The sequence below is a fragment of the Gymnoscopelus microlampas genome (assembly GCF_963454915.1).
Source record: "Gymnoscopelus microlampas genome assembly, chromosome: 15".
Taxonomy (NCBI): domain Eukaryota; kingdom Metazoa; phylum Chordata; class Actinopteri; order Myctophiformes; family Myctophidae; genus Gymnoscopelus; species Gymnoscopelus microlampas.
In genome coordinates this window covers 30848916-30870975 of record NC_139952.1, presented here as the reverse complement: position 1 = coordinate 30870975, position 22060 = coordinate 30848916, and the positions used below count along the sequence as shown (strand labels likewise).

The 22060-nt window shown below is 40.4% G+C and overlaps 1 protein-coding gene across 2 annotated transcripts; it reads left to right on the top strand.

Moving 5' to 3' along the window:
• Window positions 1-1017: 1017 nt before the first annotated feature.
• On the top strand, window positions 1018-14368 carry anp32e (acidic (leucine-rich) nuclear phosphoprotein 32 family, member E). Of its 2 annotated transcripts, none has more exons than XM_084080678.1 (7): window positions 1018-1328; window positions 5857-6006; window positions 6426-6548; window positions 7556-7718; window positions 8366-8463; window positions 11017-11059; window positions 11326-14368. In XM_084080678.1, the coding sequence occupies exons 1-7, from the start codon at window positions 1275-1277 to the stop codon at window positions 11418-11420; spliced, it is 726 nt and encodes a 241-aa protein (XP_083936804.1). In that variant the 5' UTR covers window positions 1018-1274; the 3' UTR covers window positions 11421-14368. The 2 variants fall into 2 exon arrangements, with proteins under 2 accessions (XP_083936804.1, XP_083936803.1); XM_084080677.1 differs by having other exon boundaries at window positions 8366-8499.
• The last annotated feature ends 7692 nt before the right edge of the window (window positions 14369-22060 follow it).

Genomic DNA, 22060 nt, shown 5'->3' with positions numbered 1-22060 from the left:
TTAGAACTGCACGCACGCACACACACACACACACACACACACACACACACACGCACGCACGCACGCACACACGCAGACACGCAGACACACACACACACACACACACACACACACACACACACACACACACACACACACCTAGGTCTATATATATATATATATATATATATATATATATATATATATATATATATATATATATATATATATATATATATATATATGTATTGTTTCCCTTCGTTTTCTTGTGTCGTTGATGTTCCGTGAGACAGCAATAAAAAATACAAAATAAAATATACATCAAGGTAATAGTAGAGATAATAGTGGATTGTAATGATATTTTTAAAAATGAACAAAATAAGTTAGGGTTAGGGTTAAAATTATGTTTAAACGGTACAGTAAGACACACCAGAAACCCTCTTTAAAAAATACAAACATCTCTTCTGTACTTGTACACTAAATGTATAAATAATATCCTAAGATGTTGAATCTTGAATTTCATTCAGTGTTGTACTAATCCAACCTTTACAAACCTATTTTTCCAAAATATAAAAGTAAAGCAATAAATGTCTTGGAAAACAGTCTGAAATAATGTAAGTATACATGATTCGAACATGCACAGTACATCATTATCAGACCTAAAGTTACCCTACAACTTCTTGTTCATTCCCTAAATGATCGAAAATCATGGAAGATCAAAAATATCCACAGGTTTGTAGCAATTGTAGAAATATTATACCTTAAATGTAAATGCTTATTTGTATTTGGCCTTCAATTTAGCCTATACAATTAATGTAATGTAAAATAAAATATAAGACAATTATAATATAAGATAAATGGTAAAAAAAACAAATGCTGCCCAGACTTCTCAGGGGCCTACTATTCTGGTTACCACCCCTGCCTTACGAACCCAGTTAAAGGCACAAAACATTACCCTCCACCCTTCCCTTCGCTTCCACAACCCCCACTAACCTCCCTCCCTCCCCCCCACCCCCCATCTTCCTTCCAAGCCGCGGATTACGTCCGTTCGGGCACGATCAAAAAGTTTGACGGACGCGCCCCTCATCCAATCGGCGTTGGAGCAAACGGGACGGACCAATCGGCTCGCGCGGGGGGCGGGGGCGGGAAAGAGGGGGCGGGTCGCCGTGTATCATGGAGGATCAGTAGACCGAAGTGTGTGAGTTGTACTCAAACACATCACATTCTGATCCTGTCACCAACATCCACTTCACCGTTCGCCTTTTTTTGGAGGATTTATTCATATTATTTCCAGCATGGAGATGAAGAAGAGGATCAGTTTAGAGATGAGGAACAAGGCGCCGGCGCAGGTGAGAACCATCTTTATACATTTTGATCACATTTTTTTTGATATTCGCTATCTCCGTAAATAGAGCGAGAGAGGTGATGTATGAGAATGAAGGAGGTCTTCGTTATCACATGTACTTTAATGATGGGAGGCTTGGAGAGAGCAAGTTCTGTTCATTACTAGGCACCAATCATAAAGTCATAAAGACATAATTAGTTTCGATTATTATTAAATCAATCAACTACCAGGCCGGTAACATCAACCACCGTGGAACCCCGGGGATGTGGAAAGCATCTTAGCGGACACCGTCCGTCCTTCCGCCTCCTTCTTCTCCTCTCCGGGCTGCAGAAATCCTTTCGATCAACACGGGTGGCTGAAATGATCCGTGATCGATGTTCACCAACCGTTCACATTCAACCGACACTTAACTCCCGTTTTAAAAAGAAAAAAAAGTTAATAACGACTCGCATCGATCATCTCTACCGTGCACGGGCGTGCGTTTAAAGACCCCCAAGAGCAACTTCTTCTGACAAACTCACAAGTTTAAACGGCTTTTTAAAAGATGTCTTATAGGCACGTGCCCGTTGGATTTAAACGATACTTTTAGTGAAGTTATTAAAGTGATGATTCAGAGACGACCCCCCCCCCTGAAAACAACGACGTTGTTTTTTTTGGATGTGATGATCGCACCGCACGCGGACAAGCCGGTGACCCCGAACGTCAACGCAACAACAACGGCGGGGCATTTTCTCTTCCATCGTTCCGCTCGGTTCTCGTCTTTTTGAGCAGACATTTTATTTAAAACTCTTAGTTAAACGGATTTTTTTAAACTTTTACTCTGCTGTTTTTTGTTGTTTAGTTAAGTTATGCATTCAACATTTCGTCGTCGTTCGTAGTTGGAAGAGGAATGGGAAAAAAAAACGACACGGTATTAAACGAGTTATTACACCAATTCAAACGACGGTTTTAACGTCCCGCCGTCGACGACGTCGTTCTTCCCAAGCCGATATATGTATTTATACATAGATATAGATATATTTTAAAGTGGGTTAATAATAATCTTCGACCTATTTAATTGTTTGTCTTGTGAGCTTGTTTATCTATGGATTCCTCTGCCATTTTGGGCCGCGGCGACGGTCAGATTGAATGCCGCCGTCGCTCGTGCTTGTTCTCCACTCCATCTCAATGCACGATGGGTGGCGCTTTGTGGCGCAAGCCGCTTAGCCCCAGTGGTGGAAAAAGTACTCACACTTTTTTTACTTGAGTAAAAGTATCAATACTGCAATGTAGAAATACTCTGTTACAATTAAAAGTCCGGAATTCAAAATGTATTTGAGTAAAAGTACAAAAGTATTGGTATAAAAATGTACATAAAGTACCAAAAATTTTAAAGTACTCATTTTGTAGAGTGTCCCATTTCACACGTTTTCAAATGTATAAACATCTTTTGAAAATAGCAGATCTAAAAGCTCACAATGCGACGTAGCTTGTAGCTATTTTCAAGTTGCCGAAATGTATACAGAGCCCAAGTGATTAATGTATGTTTTGTAATAATAATCAAAATCTTAAAATTAACTAGTAATTAAAGTTGTCAAATAATTGTAGTGGAGAAAAAAGTATAATATTTGCCTCTGAGGTGTAGTGGAGTAGAAGTAAAAGTACCGAAATAAAGTAAAAATACCTCAAAACTGTAATTAAGTAAATGTACTTAGTTACTTTACACCACTGCCGCCTAGCCCCCTCCAAAACAACTAGTACGACGGTGTCGCTTGTGCCAAAAAGAACAGACCTACAAGCTAACAACGCATCACGACGCAACGCGTTGTCAGCTTGTAGATCTGTTCTTTTTTGCAAAAAAGGCACTCAAAAAGAAGCGCCAGCTCGCGCCGTTAAAGCGCCACCTGCCGCCCGTTGGAGGAGGTGTCGTCAGATGATGTGTGACGGTCAGGGAGGGGGAAGGAAAGAGAATGGTGGGAGTCATTTTGTTTGGTACAATCAAAGTGTTCAAATAAATGGAATTTATTACACGTAGCTATTCATGATTCTGCCCGATTTAACCGGCCCCGTTTGAATTATACACATAAAAAAGCACCGTCCGACCGACGGTTTAACGTCGAAGATCGACGACCGTCGAGTGTTTGAGCCGTTTTATTTGAACCGTTAATGCGCGTCGTCTTTGTGTGCGGCGCAGCAGCAGCCGTTGTTTTTGTGCCTCCATGATGTTTTGTTGGGTTATGTTATGTAATGTAACCCTGCTGCCCGCCCGCGGCACGCGCTGTTTCACGTGCCAATTATCGCCTAAAATATCGTCGTCGATTAAACCTCAAACGCACATAATTTTAATTTGTACATTTGTGGGTGGAGATATTTACTTTTTTAAGTTGGCTGAGGAAAGGCGATCGTTGAGATCCCATCTCCCGGATGGACAGTCTCGCCGTGGTTGGCTAGTTCGTTGTCAGGGAGACAAAGGTGTAGACTAGTTGTCATGTAGGTGTAGGCAACGAATATTTATTTATTTTGTATTTTTGTATCATGTATATAAATTGATGAATATGTTTCGGATGTTATAACATAACTATATTGCTTCACATCCGCCCCAATTCCATGAACAAATCGAGGTTCCTTTGACAACCAACTAACCAATCACAGCGCGACTCCCCCCGCCGGGCTATGGGATGTAGACTGTCTTGGAGGGAGGTCGGCAGATGGTGTGTGTGTAGAGGGGGGGCGGGTGTCTGTGGTGTCCTAGACCAACCCCCTATTATGTGTAGATTACTGTGCAGGCTACCCCCCCCCCCACACACACATAAACATATTTCAATATTAATACAAATGGTGGTGGAAACATTTATTTTCATGGTGGTAATATAGTAGTAGTAGTAGTTGTAGACTACATGGATGAACATGTACAGTAGGCCTATATGACTGAATATACATTCATCATAAATTAATATTATAAACGGTATCAATGAGTATGCAGGTGGATATATGCATGGTGTATTAACAGTCTATTAACACTATGAAGCCATGAATGCAGAATCACAGAATTGACTTCATTGTCACATCAATGAATGAATACATAATTACAATTTAGGCATTCAGCAGACTTGGAAGTGCAAGATCAGAGTAAATGTCACGAACTCTAGTAAACAATCAACAGGGTAAATGGTCACATGAGTACAGTGCAAAGAAAACAATTAATTGTTACAAAAGTAGCTAGGATACCATTACTAGGTAGACAGCTAGCATGTATTCAAATAAATAATCAAACTATTCTATTCTTAAACATTTGCGGTCAAGCAAAAGTATACAGTATGTCTATCTAAATGACATACAAGTGTAATATTTTCAGAGAGCACCAATAGTTTAAAGAATCATCACATTATCTATATCAAGGTTTTTAGTCAAAAATATCCGGATGTTTAACTCTCTCTCTCTCTCTCTCTCTCTCTCTCTCTCTCTCTCTCTCTCTCTCTCTCTCTCTCTCTCTCTCTCTCTCTCTCTCTCTCTCTCTCAACAATGAATTTGAGAATGGATATATATTTACATATATTTACATACAAACAGTGAATATGTGAAATACAGTACAGTAGGCCTATCTATACGTTGATGGTCTGTCAACAGACTTTCAGCAGTGAGTATCTGGGTGATTGTATACAGTATGTACAGTAGTGGTGTCAAAAATAATCGGTTCATAGATTAATCGCGATGCGGACATGGACGATTATGAATCGATTCATAAATGTCAAAACTCTATTATTAATTTAAAAACAATTATTCATCTATATACATATTTTTGTAATCATATTGCTAATTGCACAGAGCAGCAGCCAGATTTATGTTGTTCAGTATATCTGACTGCTTGTATTGACTGATGACCAGGTTGCCATGTGCAGTAATATAGAAAAGTGTGATGCTTCTCGATTTTAATTAAGGTTAATCGTAATCGAATCGAATTGTTACCTGGTGAATCGTAGTCGAATTGAATCGTGAGGGCAGTGCCAATGCACACCTCTAATGTACAGTGACTGCCTCCTTAACGGGTAATGTACATCCTAGTAGTCCATGTGCAAATGTGCCAGAGCCCATGCAGGAGTCACTTATCAATAGTCTGTAACAGCATCCTTTCCTCTTCGTATACAAAATGAAACATTATTATTATGTCATAAATGCAAGGCAACCAGGACATCAACCACTTTAACCCTATATTCTTAGTTGACCGTGGTATCTCTTCACCGAAATAGCTGATCTACAAGTTGCTCGCATTGTGAGCTTGTAGATGTTATCGGCTATTTTAGCCAAATGTTTGCCCATTATGACATATATCCATAATAGGAAGGCTAGGGTTCTAGTTAAAACCATCCAACATTCCAATACCAAGAATGCTTTTAAAACTGTTATCTGTCCTGAATTTGAAATATTATTTTATTTTTTTAAATCTCCTGACTTTGACATGTTGTGATTTGCTATGAACAGAGGTTCTTCATAAAAAATATATACATGTCTCTTATGTGTCTCTCTCTCTCTCTCTCTCTCTCTCTCTCCATCAGGTAGCAGAGTTGGTTGTAGATAACTGTCGATCCACAGATGGGGAAGTAGAAGGATTGACAGATGAATTCAAAGAGTTGGAGTTTCTCAGCATGGTCAACGTAGGACTCACATCCCTGGCCAAGCTGCCCTCCTTGCCTAAATTACGCAAGGTAACACACACTTGTATTTATAGTGGCCACTGCTCCTAATAGTTGGGATGGTTAAATGTAGAGGACGACTTTCACATATGTGCAAATGCACAGTGATGAACAACAACAACTAGAGGTCTTCACGGGTGCAACCGAAACCTGAAAATCACTCACTCACTCACTCACTCACCCAAGCAAGCACCCACCCACCCACACACACACACACACACACACACACACACACACACACACACACACACACACACACACACACACACACACACACACACACACACACACACACACACACACACACACACACACACACACACACTACCTAATCCTTAACTCTTAATTTTCCAAATCTCTTGTATATTATTCTATTCCATTGTACTCCTGTTGTACTCCCATTTTATTCTATTGTACTCTATTGCTTGTAGTTGGAGTTAAGTGACAACAGCATCTCTGGAAATCTGGAGACTCTTTGTGAGAAATGTCCAAACCTGACATACCTGAACCTGAGTGGAAACAAGATTAAAGAACTCAGCAACGTGGAGGCACTGGTCAGTAATACAAACACACACAAGATACATTATGATAACATTATAATACCACAGACTACAAATGAAATGAGAACCAACAGACATAAATCTGCAGTTAAAATACCCAACAGCTCCATTAGAATTGAACCACCTTCAACCGTATGTCCCTATTTGGGGTATATCTTTATAGGCAAAAAATTATCAAAAATAGCAGATCTAAAAGTTCACAATGCGTTGCACCGTGTAGATCTGCTATATTTGCCCTTCATTGATTGATTGATTGACATCTGTATTGACAAAATCACATGTACGTACATGTGAATACAGGTGCATACAACGGGCAAAAGGATAGACACAAGAAAGCTCAAAAGCTTATTTTGATTGTGATCCTGAAGTATATAGAGATTAAGTGGTTAAATATAAACAGACATCTATAGAGGACATTTAACCTCGCCTAGTCTTCACTTTTGTCTTATGGAAACATATTAACCACATAAGACATAACCTTATACTTATTTGACTAGGGTCCCCCATAATCGCTAGTATTTTCCCCAACACTCTTCTGCAAAATAGCTGGTCTACAAGCACACAGCGCATTGCGACCCGCATTGCGACCCGACGCATTGTGAACTTGTGGATTCGCAATTTCCACCACTAGAATAGGGACGCTAGGGTTCACGTTGTTAATTTATCCCAGTGGTTCTCAAAGTGGGGTCCAGGGACCCTGAGGGTTTCTTGAGGGGATTCCAAATGGACCCTTACAGTTCTGTTAATCTGAGAATGTACAAATGGAACATTCCATTCGTTCGTGGACGTTCCCATTCGTACGCTCTCAGAGTCTTTGAAATTAAAAACTTTGAGAACCACTGATTTATTTTATCGTGTAGATAACATAAATTATCAGATTCGTTGTAAGCTTGTAGATCTGCTATTTTCAAATATAATCTTGTTGGGAAATTATAATAAGCAGACCTGGCGGCAACACCGATTGTAATGTATATTTGTATATTATTGTCTTGTCTTAACAGCAAAACCTGAAGAGTCTGCGTAGTTTGGATCTGTTTAACTGTGAGATCACCACGCTGGAGGAGTACAGAGAGTCTGTGTTTGAACTGCTGCCTCAGGTCACGTACCTGGACGGTTTCGACCAGGAGGACAACGAAGCTCCCGATTCAGAAGCCGAAGACGATGGTACGCTGTGTGTGTGTGTGTGTGTGTGTGTGTGTGTGTGTGTGTGTGTGTGTGTGTGTGTGTGTGTGTGTGTGTGTGTGTGTGTGTGTGTGTGTGTGTGTGTGTGTGTATGTTAGGGGGTACAAGATCCTCTATACTTAGTGACCTGAGTGGCACTGTACTTGGTGTGCTCTATTTTTTCTATCTGCACCAAATCTCTTTGTCGAAAATAGCTGCATAGCCGCTCTAGGAGCTCAACTTGTAGTTTGGCTGTTTTTGGCCCATTTTCCCTAATCAAACGAATCAATTGTATCAATTACAAAAAAATATCGATTGGTTTTTGAAAGTAGTGAAAATGGATGAGCTCTTTTAGCAATTTATTTTATACAAAATAGGGGTTTATCAGACTATTCAGGGGGAAAACTTGCTTAATCAAAAATAACCGTAAAGAATAATCGATATGTGCTGAACGTTTCAATTTTGGTGCATATGCTGGAAACGGTCATCATCGTGTGTGTGTGTGTGTGTGTGTGTGTGTGTGTGTGTGTGTGTGTGTGTGTGTGTGTGTGTGTGTGTGTGTGTGTGTGTGTGTGTGTGTGTGTGTGTGTGTGTGTGTGTGTGTGTGTGTGTGTGTGTGTGTGTGTGGTGTGTGTGCGTTGTTTTTCCAGACGATGATGAAGATGGCGAGGATGGGGCGGGGCGTGGCTCGTTTGACGAGGACGATGATGATGAGGAGGAGGAGGAGGAGGGGTCAGAGGGAGGAGAGGTGGGACTGACCTATCTGATGAAAAAGGGAGCTCAGGTGGGAGAAAAAAACACAGCTGACCACCTGGAGGTCAGAGGTCAAACCCTCCACTCATTCATTCATAGTCTTCTGACCTGTACTCAGTGTCTGGTTAACTGGTTGAGTTTAACTCCTTTTAATTAACTAGTTGTGCTTAACTATTTCTGTTTAGCTCGTTTTATTTAACTCATATTTAACTAGTTGGATTTAACTTGTTTTATTTACGTTAATTCCTTTTGTTTAGCTTAACCTATTTTATTAAACTACTTTTATTTAGCCAATCTCGCAAAATCGATTGATTGATCATTAAAATACACTAAACATGATCTGAAAGGGCATGAGGCCCACCCATTTGACCACTTAACACGGCATCCTGTCTGCTGCTGTGTTAAGTGGTCAAATGGGTGGGCCCTGATCCAGAAAATGTTGGGGACCACAGATCTGAAGAGTACCCCTAATGCTTAATTTATCAACTTAAGCTTTAAACAGGGAGAGTAGTATCATAAATACGATAGATAACAATGTACAATAGTTTATAACAACTGACATGGTTTTGGGAGAGCATATCAATACATGCAGTTACAGATTTAGAATATGTTTTATACGTAAAGAACTGAAACAGCAAACTTAAAAAAAAGCTGCTGAGTTTGAATGGAGGTGGATTGACCGTCTGACCCCAGGACTGAGGTGGGTTGACCTGGTTTGGCTCCAATATGGCCGTCTCAGACAAACTGTCACACAGCTATTCAGAAAAGTTACAGCTAGTCTGTCTGTCTGTCTGTCTGTCTGTCTGGAATTACATGGGCGTTCTCTTCTCTATTATTTGCTCAATAAAGCATGTACATGTTTTTAGGGTTAATTATTTATTATTATTATTAAAGATGAGTAAATTTACTTGTCTTGCTTGCATGTCTTTCTTGTCCACTCCTTGCTAGTCCCACCCCCTGGCTCAGGGGCGGGTCTACCCTGATGATTGACAGTTGTCTGAGGCATTTTGATTGGAGTAAAACTTGGTCAATGACTCTGTTAGTGTGAGTCGTTGTTGTGGTGTTGTTCGTAGGACAGAGTTGTCACCTCGTATTAACATCCACGATATGAAGAGTTTTGTTCCCAAATAAGAGTTGAGCAAAGTCAAAAACCCAAACAATTGTTTGGGTTTTTGGGTTCCTGTTCTTACAAAAATACTTGATAATTCAAATTAATTGAATAATTAATTAACCCTTCAGTCAATTAAAAAGGTAAGTAACGTTTCTTTAATAAGAGACATTTAACTCTATATTGATACCAGCTGTAATAGTTAAATATAATGATTGATGCCAGTCAAAATATTTATCTTTAATGATTGATTTCAGAATAGTTAACTTAAATTGTTTACTAGTGATTTCGTTTTATTAGTTTATCTTAATTATTGTTAACAGTTAACTTTAATGATGTAAATGTAAAACAATAAATTCATATCCTAGTGTGTGCTATCACATTTTTGATGGCCACTGAACACTCACTGAATGAGGTGACATTCTCATAACATCCATAGTATTTAATGACTACGTCGACCATGTGATAACAAAAAAATATTATTATTATTTTAATAGTGAAAATAGCAGATCTACACTGGTAACTCCTCAGTGTTAATTGAACTCTGAGAGTGCACAAATGGAACCAAGTGGACCTGGTGCATTTGGTTCCATTTGTGCACACGTTGAGAAACCACTGTTTTAGACGGCTGGCCTCGCAGGAGCCTCGCTGCTAAAATGTCACACCATGGAACTTTAATGACAGTAGATGATGTCTGGTTCATGCTTGTCTCTTATTAAACTGTAATTAAATATCCAACAACTAGAGGGAATGATTCAGAACTCTTCATTTAGTTAGAACACATTATGTGTACATCCTCCCTCCTCCCTCTTCCCTCCTCCATTTCTTTCTTTCTTTCTTTCTTTCTTTCTTTCTTTCTTTCTTTCTTTCTTTCTTTCTTTCTTTCTTTCTTTCTTTCTTTCTTAGGTGATTTCTTTTCATCTCATGTTAAAGGTGCTGTGAATGATCGTATATAATACAGATGATTATCCTGTATTATTTATTTATTTGTTTGTTAAAACAAGTACTAAATAGCTCTGTATTCTGATAGTAATCGTGTATAGAGTGTTTGTTCACTTACAGGAGTGTCCAGCTCTTTAGTGAGCAGAAAATACATTTTCAGTTTGGGATACCAATTTCCTCTAAGCAATTTTGGAACTGGATAAATTATCTTGTGGGGTTCTTTCTCCTGGTTGGATCAAATTTGTAACCCACCTGTAAATGTAATTTCTGTTTACTAAAGAGCTGGAGAGATGGGGAGACCCCAGTTACTAAACACACACTCTAGTCTATTATAGCAATCATTACTATCAGAAAATAGCTTTAACATTTTAACAATTGTTTGGGGTTTAACCTAAAAGTATCACTTGCAGCACCTTTAAACAGTAGTAGTGCAAAAAAATAAAAAATAAACTCACGTTTGTCTTTACGCCTCTCTCTCTCTCTCTTTCTCTCTCTCAGGATGACGATGATGAGGATGAGTTTGGAGAGGAGGAAGAGGAGGGTGAGTGGATATATTATAATTTCTGACAGACACAATCTCTTCAAATAAAAGTTTTGTTTTTCTCTGCTTATGGAGATAAAGTGTACTGATTGGTTCACACATCCAAATGAAGACAACGTATTTTTGATTGGCTGATAAGGTAGCTTGATTGATTGATTCATAGATCAATCATAATGCATGCCAGGCAAGTGAGACTTTGTGATTGGTTCTCAGCACTGTCAGTTAGGCAATACTGACGCCGCGATTGGTTGGTTTTGTTTCCTCAGAGGAGGCGGCGGCTGGCGTTCGAGGAGAGAAGAGGAAGAGAGACGCAGAAGACGAAGGCGAGGATGATGACGACGACGACGACGAAGACGACTAGTCCCACCTGTCCGTCTGTTTGTCCCGTTCTGTCCATCTCAGCGTCAAACCTCTGGACCCCCCCCCTCCCCAGACCCTCAGCTAGAGCACTGGTCCTCAACACGGGGTCCGGGGACCACCAGCGGTCCAAATGGACTCTTGACGGGTCTGTAACTCGAGTTAAATGAACACTGTAGATTTTATAGTATATATTGGGGTTTCCAGTTTAGTAGGTTAGTACAGTGATTCTTAACCGTTTTAATTTCAAGGACCCCCAGTTCGACATGCATCAGGCCACGGACCTCCATTTTATTTGATTTTATAATCTCTGGGACTCCAATAATCTACTTGGTAAAATCCTCAGTGTTCATTTAACTCTACAAGTGGAACCAAATGGAACCGTTAGGGTGTACCACTGTCGGGGAGTTACAGACCCGTAAGGGTCCATTTGGACCGCTGGTGGTCCCCGGACCAGACGTTGAGAAGCCAACCAGCTAGAGAATATAATAATACAAACAGTAACTATAGCAACAAATACAACAACTGTTGGTATCTATAGCAACAGCAAACGACAACTATAACAACAATGACAGCTACTAGAAACGGCACCAGCGATGACATCGAAATCAACTTCGACGACTCCGAAGAGCGAGCGCTTTACGGCAACAGGAGGACGGACAAACGACATCGACTGATATGTCATATTTAGGATTTACCACGCAACAGGGAGATTTGACCAGCCATTCATTCCCCCGGTTGAAGAACTCTTGGTGTCCCTATTGAAACATCGCTCACACAACCAGCCTGAGAGAGACCCCCTGGTCGAATCCCAGCAGCGAAACGCCGGTTTAGTATCAGTTCGGTCTGGTCATGAAACCATCGAGGGTCTACGCGTGTTCAGGTTTTCATTATAGATGTCACCAATCAACTTTGTTGTAGGACTGAAGACCCACCGCACATCAGACAGAACCATCTCACCCCCCCATCCATCCTCATACAGGCATACTTCCTTCCCATTAGAGCCCAACCGATATATAGGTTTGGCTGATGTCTCGGCCATTGTTTGACTTTCTTGACGACTTGGGTATCGGCAGTTATGCAGCTGACGTGTCCCGATTTTTAACCACTTTCAACCTGGCGTACCTATTTAGGACATTTGATTGTAGGCCAAAATTTTTCAAAATAGCCAATCTACAAGCAAAATACCTGTAGAACTGCTTTTATTTTATTTTATTCTTTTACATTTTTGAATAGGACATAAGTCTTTAAATACACTCAAATTAAATTATATTGGTTAAAAACATCAGTAATCTCTAATCGTTGGTCTCTGTAAAATCAGGATCGGACCCAGAAACCTGGCATCGGTCGGGCTCTACTTCACAATTCATTTAACCAATGAAGTTCTGAACATTGCATCACGACAAAGACCCCTTTGTTCCATCTCTAGACATCCGACAGTCGCAACTATAGATGATAATAATAGTTATAATATACCCCATTTTGTGTGTGTTTTTAAATTGTCATAGGGAGTTTTACGGGGTGGGGGGGGTTGTTTGTAGTTGGATAGGAGAGCTTTGCAGGTCTGCGTGTCCCCTCTGTAACCCGGATAACACATCAAAGAATTACAATATCCTGATTCAGGTTCAGCTGCAACCGTAAGAAAGTCCTCACCATGGCCCGTCATTCTTGCTGCGACTTCTCCCCGTTGCAGTTGGGCTCCACCCACAAGAGGAAGCGTTTGGAGTAACCCTTGCAGTACCGACGCAGGACAACAAGGAAGGCTGCCACTGTAGGAACACTGTAGACGACCGTTAGCTAATCCACTGTAACGTTTTTTTAATTATTTCTTTCACCCTGTCCCATCCACGTGTCATTATGAGCTCAGCCCTGTCCCGTCGAAGACGAAACACGTTTAGTGTGTGACTTTTCCAAAACAACCTGTATAATATTCTCCACATGCAATAATAAGCTGTTTGTGTAGGAACCCTTGTACGTAGGAGCTCTTACTTACTGTTAGAGCAACAGCAAAACAAAGTCGAGTGAATAGTGGTTCCAGGTGACCTGACGTCCCCGGTGTGTTATCAGAAAATGAACTTCAGTTTTAGGAGTGTAAAGGGTAATTCAGACCGCTGCGATTTTTATCTGAAACGTTGTAATGCTTAGATTTATGCTCCGTTGTCGCGCACTGAATATAGCCGACTTATATAAGCTCTGTGACGCGTATGAGCGTGTAGATATGCTACATTCGGGCGCATCATACGATGAAGTATATATCGGGCTTAAAACTGTTTATTTGGTCACGAATCTGTGGTCTGAACTGGGCTTAAAAGGTGAAGGTCTCATCAAATGGAAGAAACTCAAGTTTTATTCTGTTGCGCAACGCCGTCGATTGTCGAAAAGAGCGGATCGACAAGCTATCATAGCTTGTCGCTCGGCTCTTTTCAGCAAGCGACGACGTTGTGCGATGTGGTATAGATTGAGCTTCAGACTGTTGTCACGTTACTCTCTGTCATCTGTAGACCAAAGGAGACATAGTCGGTATCCAACGGTCATTTTGAACTGGGTCCGTGTGTTTTTCTTTTTTTCCAAGGCAATATTCTTGTAAATAGATTCTGTTTCAATCAGTCTTTCTTTTTTCCTTTTTTTTTTTTTTTTTGTGTTTCATGTCAACAGGGGGATTATTTTTTTTTAATGAGAAATACATTTTCCAGAAGTTTTGTGGGGCTTATTTTTGTTTGTTTTTCTTCTTTTGGAATAACTGTCTCAGGACAATTGTGATATTTAGTTGAAATATCTGATATTTGACCCCTGACCCCATTGAATCACTTCCTGTAATATTGGTTGTATTGGTTAATTTTTCATCCCTTTCGGCTGTTTGTGACGAGTTTTTGTGTTTTGACGTTTTTGTGTGTAAAAAAAAAATAAAACTACTTAAGAGGGTTTTGAATAAAAATATAGAAATGGATGAAAGTGTTGCTGTACAGTATGTGTTATGTGTATAGTACTGAACGAGCCCTGACTGTATATTTGATTTATAGGTCGATGACAGTATAGAATGACTTGACGGAACACACATCTACATGATACTGTTGTTCTGAGGTGTGTGTGTGTGTGTGTGTGTGTGTGTGTGTGTGTGTGTGTGTGTGTGTGTGTGTGTAATGTGATCTATAGCCATGGGCTACTGTATGAGTTACAGTTTGCTGCATATGCCACTGCTACTGTGAGAGAGAGACGCACAAACACACGATGAGGTGCAACATGGCTGCCATCTGGTGGATAGGCATTTATAATACATGAGAACAATTTCTGGAGTAGTGTGTGTGTATGTGTGTTTATCTGAGACAGAAGCATGTGTGACATGTACAACTAGTCAATAATAAATATGGAGGAGAGATAAGAAGAGAATGCAGACACATAGAAAAATATAAAGGAAGAAATGAAAAGATGTTGGTGATTAATATCACATATCATCAAACGATAACTAGCTGGATGGAGTATGATGATGTCACTTTTAGGGAGTGGGTGTGGCCCACACTAAAACATGGCATTAAATATTAATATGGCTGATGTCATACATCAGCCATATGTATGATGTATACATGTCATACATATTAAGGGGGGCTGTGTGTGTGTGTGTGTGTGTGTGTGTGTGTGTGTGTGTGTGTGTGCACGCGCGTGCCGCGCGTGCGTGCGTGTGTGTGTGTGTGTGTGTGTGTGTGTGTGTGTGTGTGTGTGTGTGTGTGTGTGTGTGCGCGCGCGCACACGCCTGCCGCGTGTGCGTGCATGTGTGTGTGTGTGTGTGTGTGTGTGTGTGTGTGTGTGTGTGTGTGTGTGTGTGTGTGTGTGTGTGTTATTTAACACCTGTTGTCTATGCTGGTCATGTGAGATACATGTGAGAACTTTTTTTCCCTCCTTTATTTACTATAGGTGTGGTAACTGTTGTACTGCTACTACGCTGGACAGGGCTCCCAAAAGAGATCTTGTCTCTTAATGGGATTTCACCTGTAGAAAGATACTACGGTCAAATAAAAATAAACAGACGAACGGACAGACAGACAGACAGACAGACAGACAGACAGACAGACAGACAGACAGACAGACAGACAGACAAAAAGCAACAACTGTTGGGCCATCAAATAAAACTATGCATGCACCTCATGGTACTCTAACTCTAGCACCACAAATGCATTAAAAGCAAAACTTCAGACCTGTCAAGACAAACTGATCAGGTTACTACTTAACCTCACACCTAGTACTCACCATCCTAACCCCTGCTCATTATGCTAGGGTGGGATGGCTCAGGGTAGAGGTCAGGACAGAGTACAGCAACTTGCAATGGGCCAGGTCTTCAAGATACGTAAGGGATCAGTGCCCAGGTACATGATGTACCTGTCAAACGACTTCAATAATGTGAGAGACACAGGCACAACACCACAGGGAGCTCCACTAAATAAATAAAATGCTGTATATCACACAATAAATTACCAATATTTGCCTAAGAGTTTTTGGGGGCAGAAGGCCAAACTGCAGTTTCACAATCATGGCCTCCGTGAAATTCCTGCCCTAGTTTGGCCAATCATCACAAGTACCTGAAACATACTCTGGAAATTTCATTCAATCTCCTGTAGCCTATATTTTATTATTAGGCTTATAACTGTTGATGTTTCGGTCACTGTATGTCTCCACTTGTAGTGTGTGATTACACAATGTGACCTGTAGGTGTCACTGCTGTATCTGTAGAGTATCGTTACGTCTGTGTCTTCAGGGCATTAGGGAAAAGAGACTCACAGACTCAGCAACATCTGATATGCACCCATGAAATGATTGATGTCTATCCACAAGTTTCCTAGGGCATTGTGGGCATCACTTCCTGTCGATTTGATCACTGAAACCTCATCAAATCGACAGGAAGTGATGCCCACAATGCCCTAGGAAACTTGTGGATACATTAGACAAGCTCTGTATTTACATACAGTATATTCTCTATGTAAGTTAATAATAGTTATTAGCCTGGATGGATTATGGACCAGGCCAGTGCCCAGAGACCCATTGATTAGCAGGGGCCCCTGGGGGGAGGACTTCCATTCGGACTTCTAAGCCAGTGGTTCTCAACCCCTGGGGGTCCCCACATAATGTTTTTTGGGGGGTCCCCAGATGACAGTGAAACGACAATTTAAGGACTTTTAAGACCTAAAATGTGGGTTCCTCAGGCTACAGTATAAGTCCCCTCCACTGCTGCCTAGCTGTAAAAGAAAAAGGTTTATACATGCAAATAAATATATAAATACTGTATGTTATTGTCTCCGCCAGGAGACTATGTTTTCACTTTCCGTCCCCCCCCCCTCGGCCAAGCTAACATTGGTCAAGCCTCACGTGACACGTGACAATACGTTGAAAGAGTGTGCTCTGACTGGCTAGTGAGACACATGACGTATAGCGGCCTATAAATAGATGTGTCACTTTGAAAGAGTCTGTGTCTATTTCAAAGTGAGGTAAGACAGGAATAATCACGAAATGGCTGAGAAATGGCGGAGCAATACATTATGTAGACACACTGGTGTCATCACAATATGTAATATAAATAGCGTAGACAGGATTAATCAAGAACAGTACATTCCAGTACAAACTGAGATCACAGTTGATGACACAGTGCAACTAAGTCTTATTATGCAAACTGAAGAAGCTAATCATTGTCTGCTAATCATTGTCTGCAATCTTGAGCAAATATTGGAATAAATTCCAATATTTGCTGGTGGAGACTTGTGCTCCGAGGAGCACATTTTCTAGTGGACTCTAAATCCTGTATGATACAATGTCTACAGGTGATTTCTTAACCCACACATGCTTTACAACTCCAGTAGTGTGTTGCCCATCCTGGGTCAGTGGTGTAAAGGAACTAAGTACTCAGTAATTGTACTCAAGTATTGCACTTAAGTACAATGTTGAGGTACTTTTACTTCTACTCCACTACATTTCATAGACAAATATTGTACTTTTATTCCACTACAGTTATTTAAAAACATTAGTTACTAGTTATTTAGATTACTAATTACTAGCTACATACTGTAGATGTAGATTTTGATTATTATCACAAAACATACATTAACCACTTTAGCCCTATTTAAAATGTAACCCTACCCTAGCTGCTACGGTATATCATTATTCTAGTAGTAAGCCTATTAGTACACGTGCATTTAGTTTTTTCATCCATTTGTAACAATCCATTTGGTTACATTTTTACAACTATAGATTTAAATTAACATTGAGGATTTTATTGTGTCGTAGCAGCAGCAAATCAAATAAAAAAGTGCAGTTTGTAACTACAACAATATTTCATATCCTAAACAATTCTGGAATCAGTTTCAGTAAAGGTCTTATAAAAGCCTGACCTACATACAATTAACATCAAATATTAACACTGTGTGTAATTAACTGATTCTATTGTAGCTCATTCATATTTTATTACATCTGTTATGGATGGAATGCTAAAATGTACTGTCTCTCTCACTCACACACACACACACAAACACACACACACACACACACACACACACACACACACACACACACACACACACACACACACACACACACACACACACACACACACACACACACACACACACACACACACACACACACACACACACACACACACACACACACACTCACACATGCAAGCATGCACGCACACATGCATCATGCATGCATCATGCATGCACCAATGCAGTGTCAGCGTCTTTATTCCATATATGGTGTCTATAGGGGGTGGTCAAGCCAATCAATCAATCAATCAATCTGAGAGGGGCGATTACTTTGTATTACTAAACTGATTACAGTGTATTAAATTGTATTACATTTTATTAATATCTGATTAGAATGTATAAAACAAATGATGACACGTTGTGAGCTTGTACAGTAGATCACCTATTTTCAGTGAACCTATTTAGTGGAGAGTGACCACGGTAGGGGCCTTATTATAGAGCCCTGTACAACAGGTACAGGGCCATTTGGTTCCATTTGTACACTCTCAGAGTTACAGACCCGTAAGGGTCCATTTGTAATCCCCTCAAGGAATCCTGAGTGTCCCTAGACCCCACTGTCCTAGAAATGAGCTTATAAAGCATTATAGAGGCGACCTTCATAGAAAGTGCTACCGACTTTTTTTTAATTACACACTGGTATCGGATAGGTACTCGGTATTGACCAATACACAAGTTATGGGAATAACTTGTGTATCGGAATTGGTATCGAGAAGGAAAAAATCGTATTGGTATATCTCTAATTTAAATAATGCCAGTTCCATGGCAGAGCAGCCAGACAAAGTAAAGCATTTCAACCATTGTTCTTTATGCCAGTTCTTTATGTTGGTCTTTTCCATTGTGCTGCTGCTGCTGCTTCTGCAGCTATTTTGCTGTCTTTCACAGATTCCACTGAAATACTCAGATGATCTTTTGCAGCTGCTGAAACCAGAAACTCAGCAGGTGTTTCAGAACAAACTGCAGTGGAATGCAGCAGGAACACTTTAGCTCTGCTGCGGCTTTTCACACATCATGACAAAGTTGCCAAAAATGCAGTTCATAATAATGTGTGCATAAGAATTTACAACTCCCTGCAGGTGCATATCAGGCATGAAACTCGTACAGAATAAGATCATTAATGTAGAATGAAAACCATGCTGCTATTCAACCTGTCACATCATCAATAGTACACGTGATGGGACCTTGTGACCAGGGTGTGCAATTAGATGTTTGTGCATATGTTTTGCTGTCAATCAATCAATCAATCAATCAATCAATCAATCAATCAATCAATCAATCAATCAATCAATCAATCAATCAATCAAAAACATGTTCATGTTGCTGTTCCTTAATTGTTTAGAGTCGAACATGACATATACGGCCCGAATATCTAGAGTTCTTATTACTCAGAGATATACGTGTGTGTGTGTGCGCGTGCGTGCGTGCGTGCGTGCGTGTGTGTGTGTGTGTGTGTGTATTCTCACTCTCACCTGACCGCCCAGCACACATGGGTTCTCATTAAAATAACATGACAAGAGCTTTTAGGGCAGATGTGAGCATGCACGCACGCACACATGCACACATTTGTTGTATATGGGACATTGAGCACCATTGCACTTTGATTTTGTCCATCCAGTATAAAAAACTAAACTTCTGACTCGAAGGCTCTGATTCCATTCTAAATTGTTTAACTTCTAACAGGTTTTACTGGTTATTCTAAAGGATTCTACTGCTTCTTGTAAAGGTTTGTTTTTTCTAAGGGTTTTAAAGCTTCTTCTGGGTATAGGGTTCTTTTACAGCTTTGACATTACAATCAACCAATAGTAAGGACTGGAGTACAAGGATCCGACCCTAGATCAGCAGCATTACTACAATCAACAAACAGTATTCAGTCAGTGGTCTATTAGACATGACATACATTCAGACAGTAGACTATACATTAGAGATGACATGCATTCAGACAGCAGACTATACATTAGACATGACATGCTGACAGTAGACTATACATTAGAGATGACATGCATTCAGACAGCAGACTATACAGTACATTAGACATGACATGCTGACAGCAGACTATACATTAGACATGACATGCTGACAGCAGACTATACATTAGACATGACATGCTGACAGCAGACTATACATTAGACATGACATGCTGACAGCAGACTATACATTAGACATGACATGCTGACAGTAGACTATACATTAGACATGACATGACGACAATAGACTATACATTAGACATGACATGCTGACAGTAGACTATACATTAGACATGACATGCTGACAGCAGACTATACATTACACATGACATGCTGACAGTAGACTATACATTAGGCATGACATGACATGACATGACATGCTGACAGTAGACTATACATTAGACATGACATGACATGACATGCTGACAGTAGACTATTAGACATGACATGACATGCTGACAGCAGACTATACATTAGACATGACATGACATGACATGACATGACATGACATGCTGACAGTAGACTATACATTAGACATGACATGCTGACAGTAGACTATACATTAGACATGACATGCTGATGTCATGCTGACTGCTTATTCATTTGTATTATAGCTGGCTTTTCAATTCCTATTCCTTTTGATTTTGTGTGCATGTTTGCTTTTTTTTATTATTTCATTTGAGTTGCAGTGCTTTGAAGCCAGTCTATGGTACCTGTGTCAGTAGTTCAGCATGGAGGACTCCCATTGGATAATTGAGTGGAACAGGTGCAGGGCATGAGCTAATTAGGAAGGCTCTCCCCATTTACCAGCCACTGTTGGAGAGTGAGGCAGTTTTGTCCTGGCCACGGAACAGCACAGACCTACAAGGACAGAGGAGGAAGGACCTGGACTCACACGGAAACCAACAGGACCCACCCCCCATTGAAAAGGGAAGTAGATGCACCAGACACCTTATCCTGCTTTGATTGGATTTTAGACATTGGAACCCCTGGCATTTAATGACTCTGCATCTTACAGTTTTAATGGCTTTTAACACTGGACTGCTCTGAAAGACCCCTTTCCCCATTGGACATAGGATTTGTGCATTCCCCTCCTACGCCCCTGCCCCATTCCCCTGCTCTGCTTTTATTAGTTTTTAGGTTGAATAAAAATATAACATTGACTTTGGACGTTTTGCACTGTTTAGAACCGAAGCCTTTGGCTTATTTTATTGTTCACACTATCGTGTAACACTGACAGTAGACTATACATTAGACATGACATGCTGACAGTAGACTATACATTAGACATGACATGCTGACAGTACACTACATTTGACATGACATCCATTCAGACTGTAGACTATACATTAGACTTTCAGACAATAGACTATACATTAGACATGACATCCATTCAGACAGTAGACTATACATTAGACATTCAGACAGTAGACTATACTGTCTATATGTCAGAAATGTCAGCATCAACATTCATGCATTCATGTGAAGCTTGGAATTCAACATTGGTGAACTTTGACCGGGCATCAACCAATAGGAAAAGTTTGACTCCACTTGGGAGCCATTTTGCTTTTAGTTTTCTTTCAGTGAGCCAACACTCCAAACTAAGTCAAATGAACTACAGACCAGAAAACTGGCATTCCTGTCGGCACTCCCCCCTTCCCTGGTTTCTGAATCCAAGTACCCCCTTCACCCGACTACAACATTTTGCATAGAATATATTTACATCAAAATCCAGTTTGATGTCTATTGATGTCTGTTCCAAATAAAAGCATAATGGCAAATAAGTATTTCTTATTTTGGGGGCTTTTATCTGACAGGACAGTAGACTGACCGGTAATGGGGAGAGAGATGCGGAGTGACATGCAGCAAAGGACTTCGGGTTCGGGAGTCGAACATGCAACGCGCTGTCTGGTTACACTGAGTCTAGGTACCTGGACCACTACGCCAGCTGTCCAGGCCAAATAAGTGTTTCTTTCTATTCACTAACAACTAACAGCAACTCAAAAGCACTAAAAGACAAATCCAGAGTAGAACAGGAAAGTTACATAATGCAGCTGAAGGCTAACATAGAAAAGAACACTTTTACTGTACTAAAAGATATCTGCTGTGAGTAAATGAGTGATGGTGTAATTGGCTAATTATCAGACTTCCAGCAC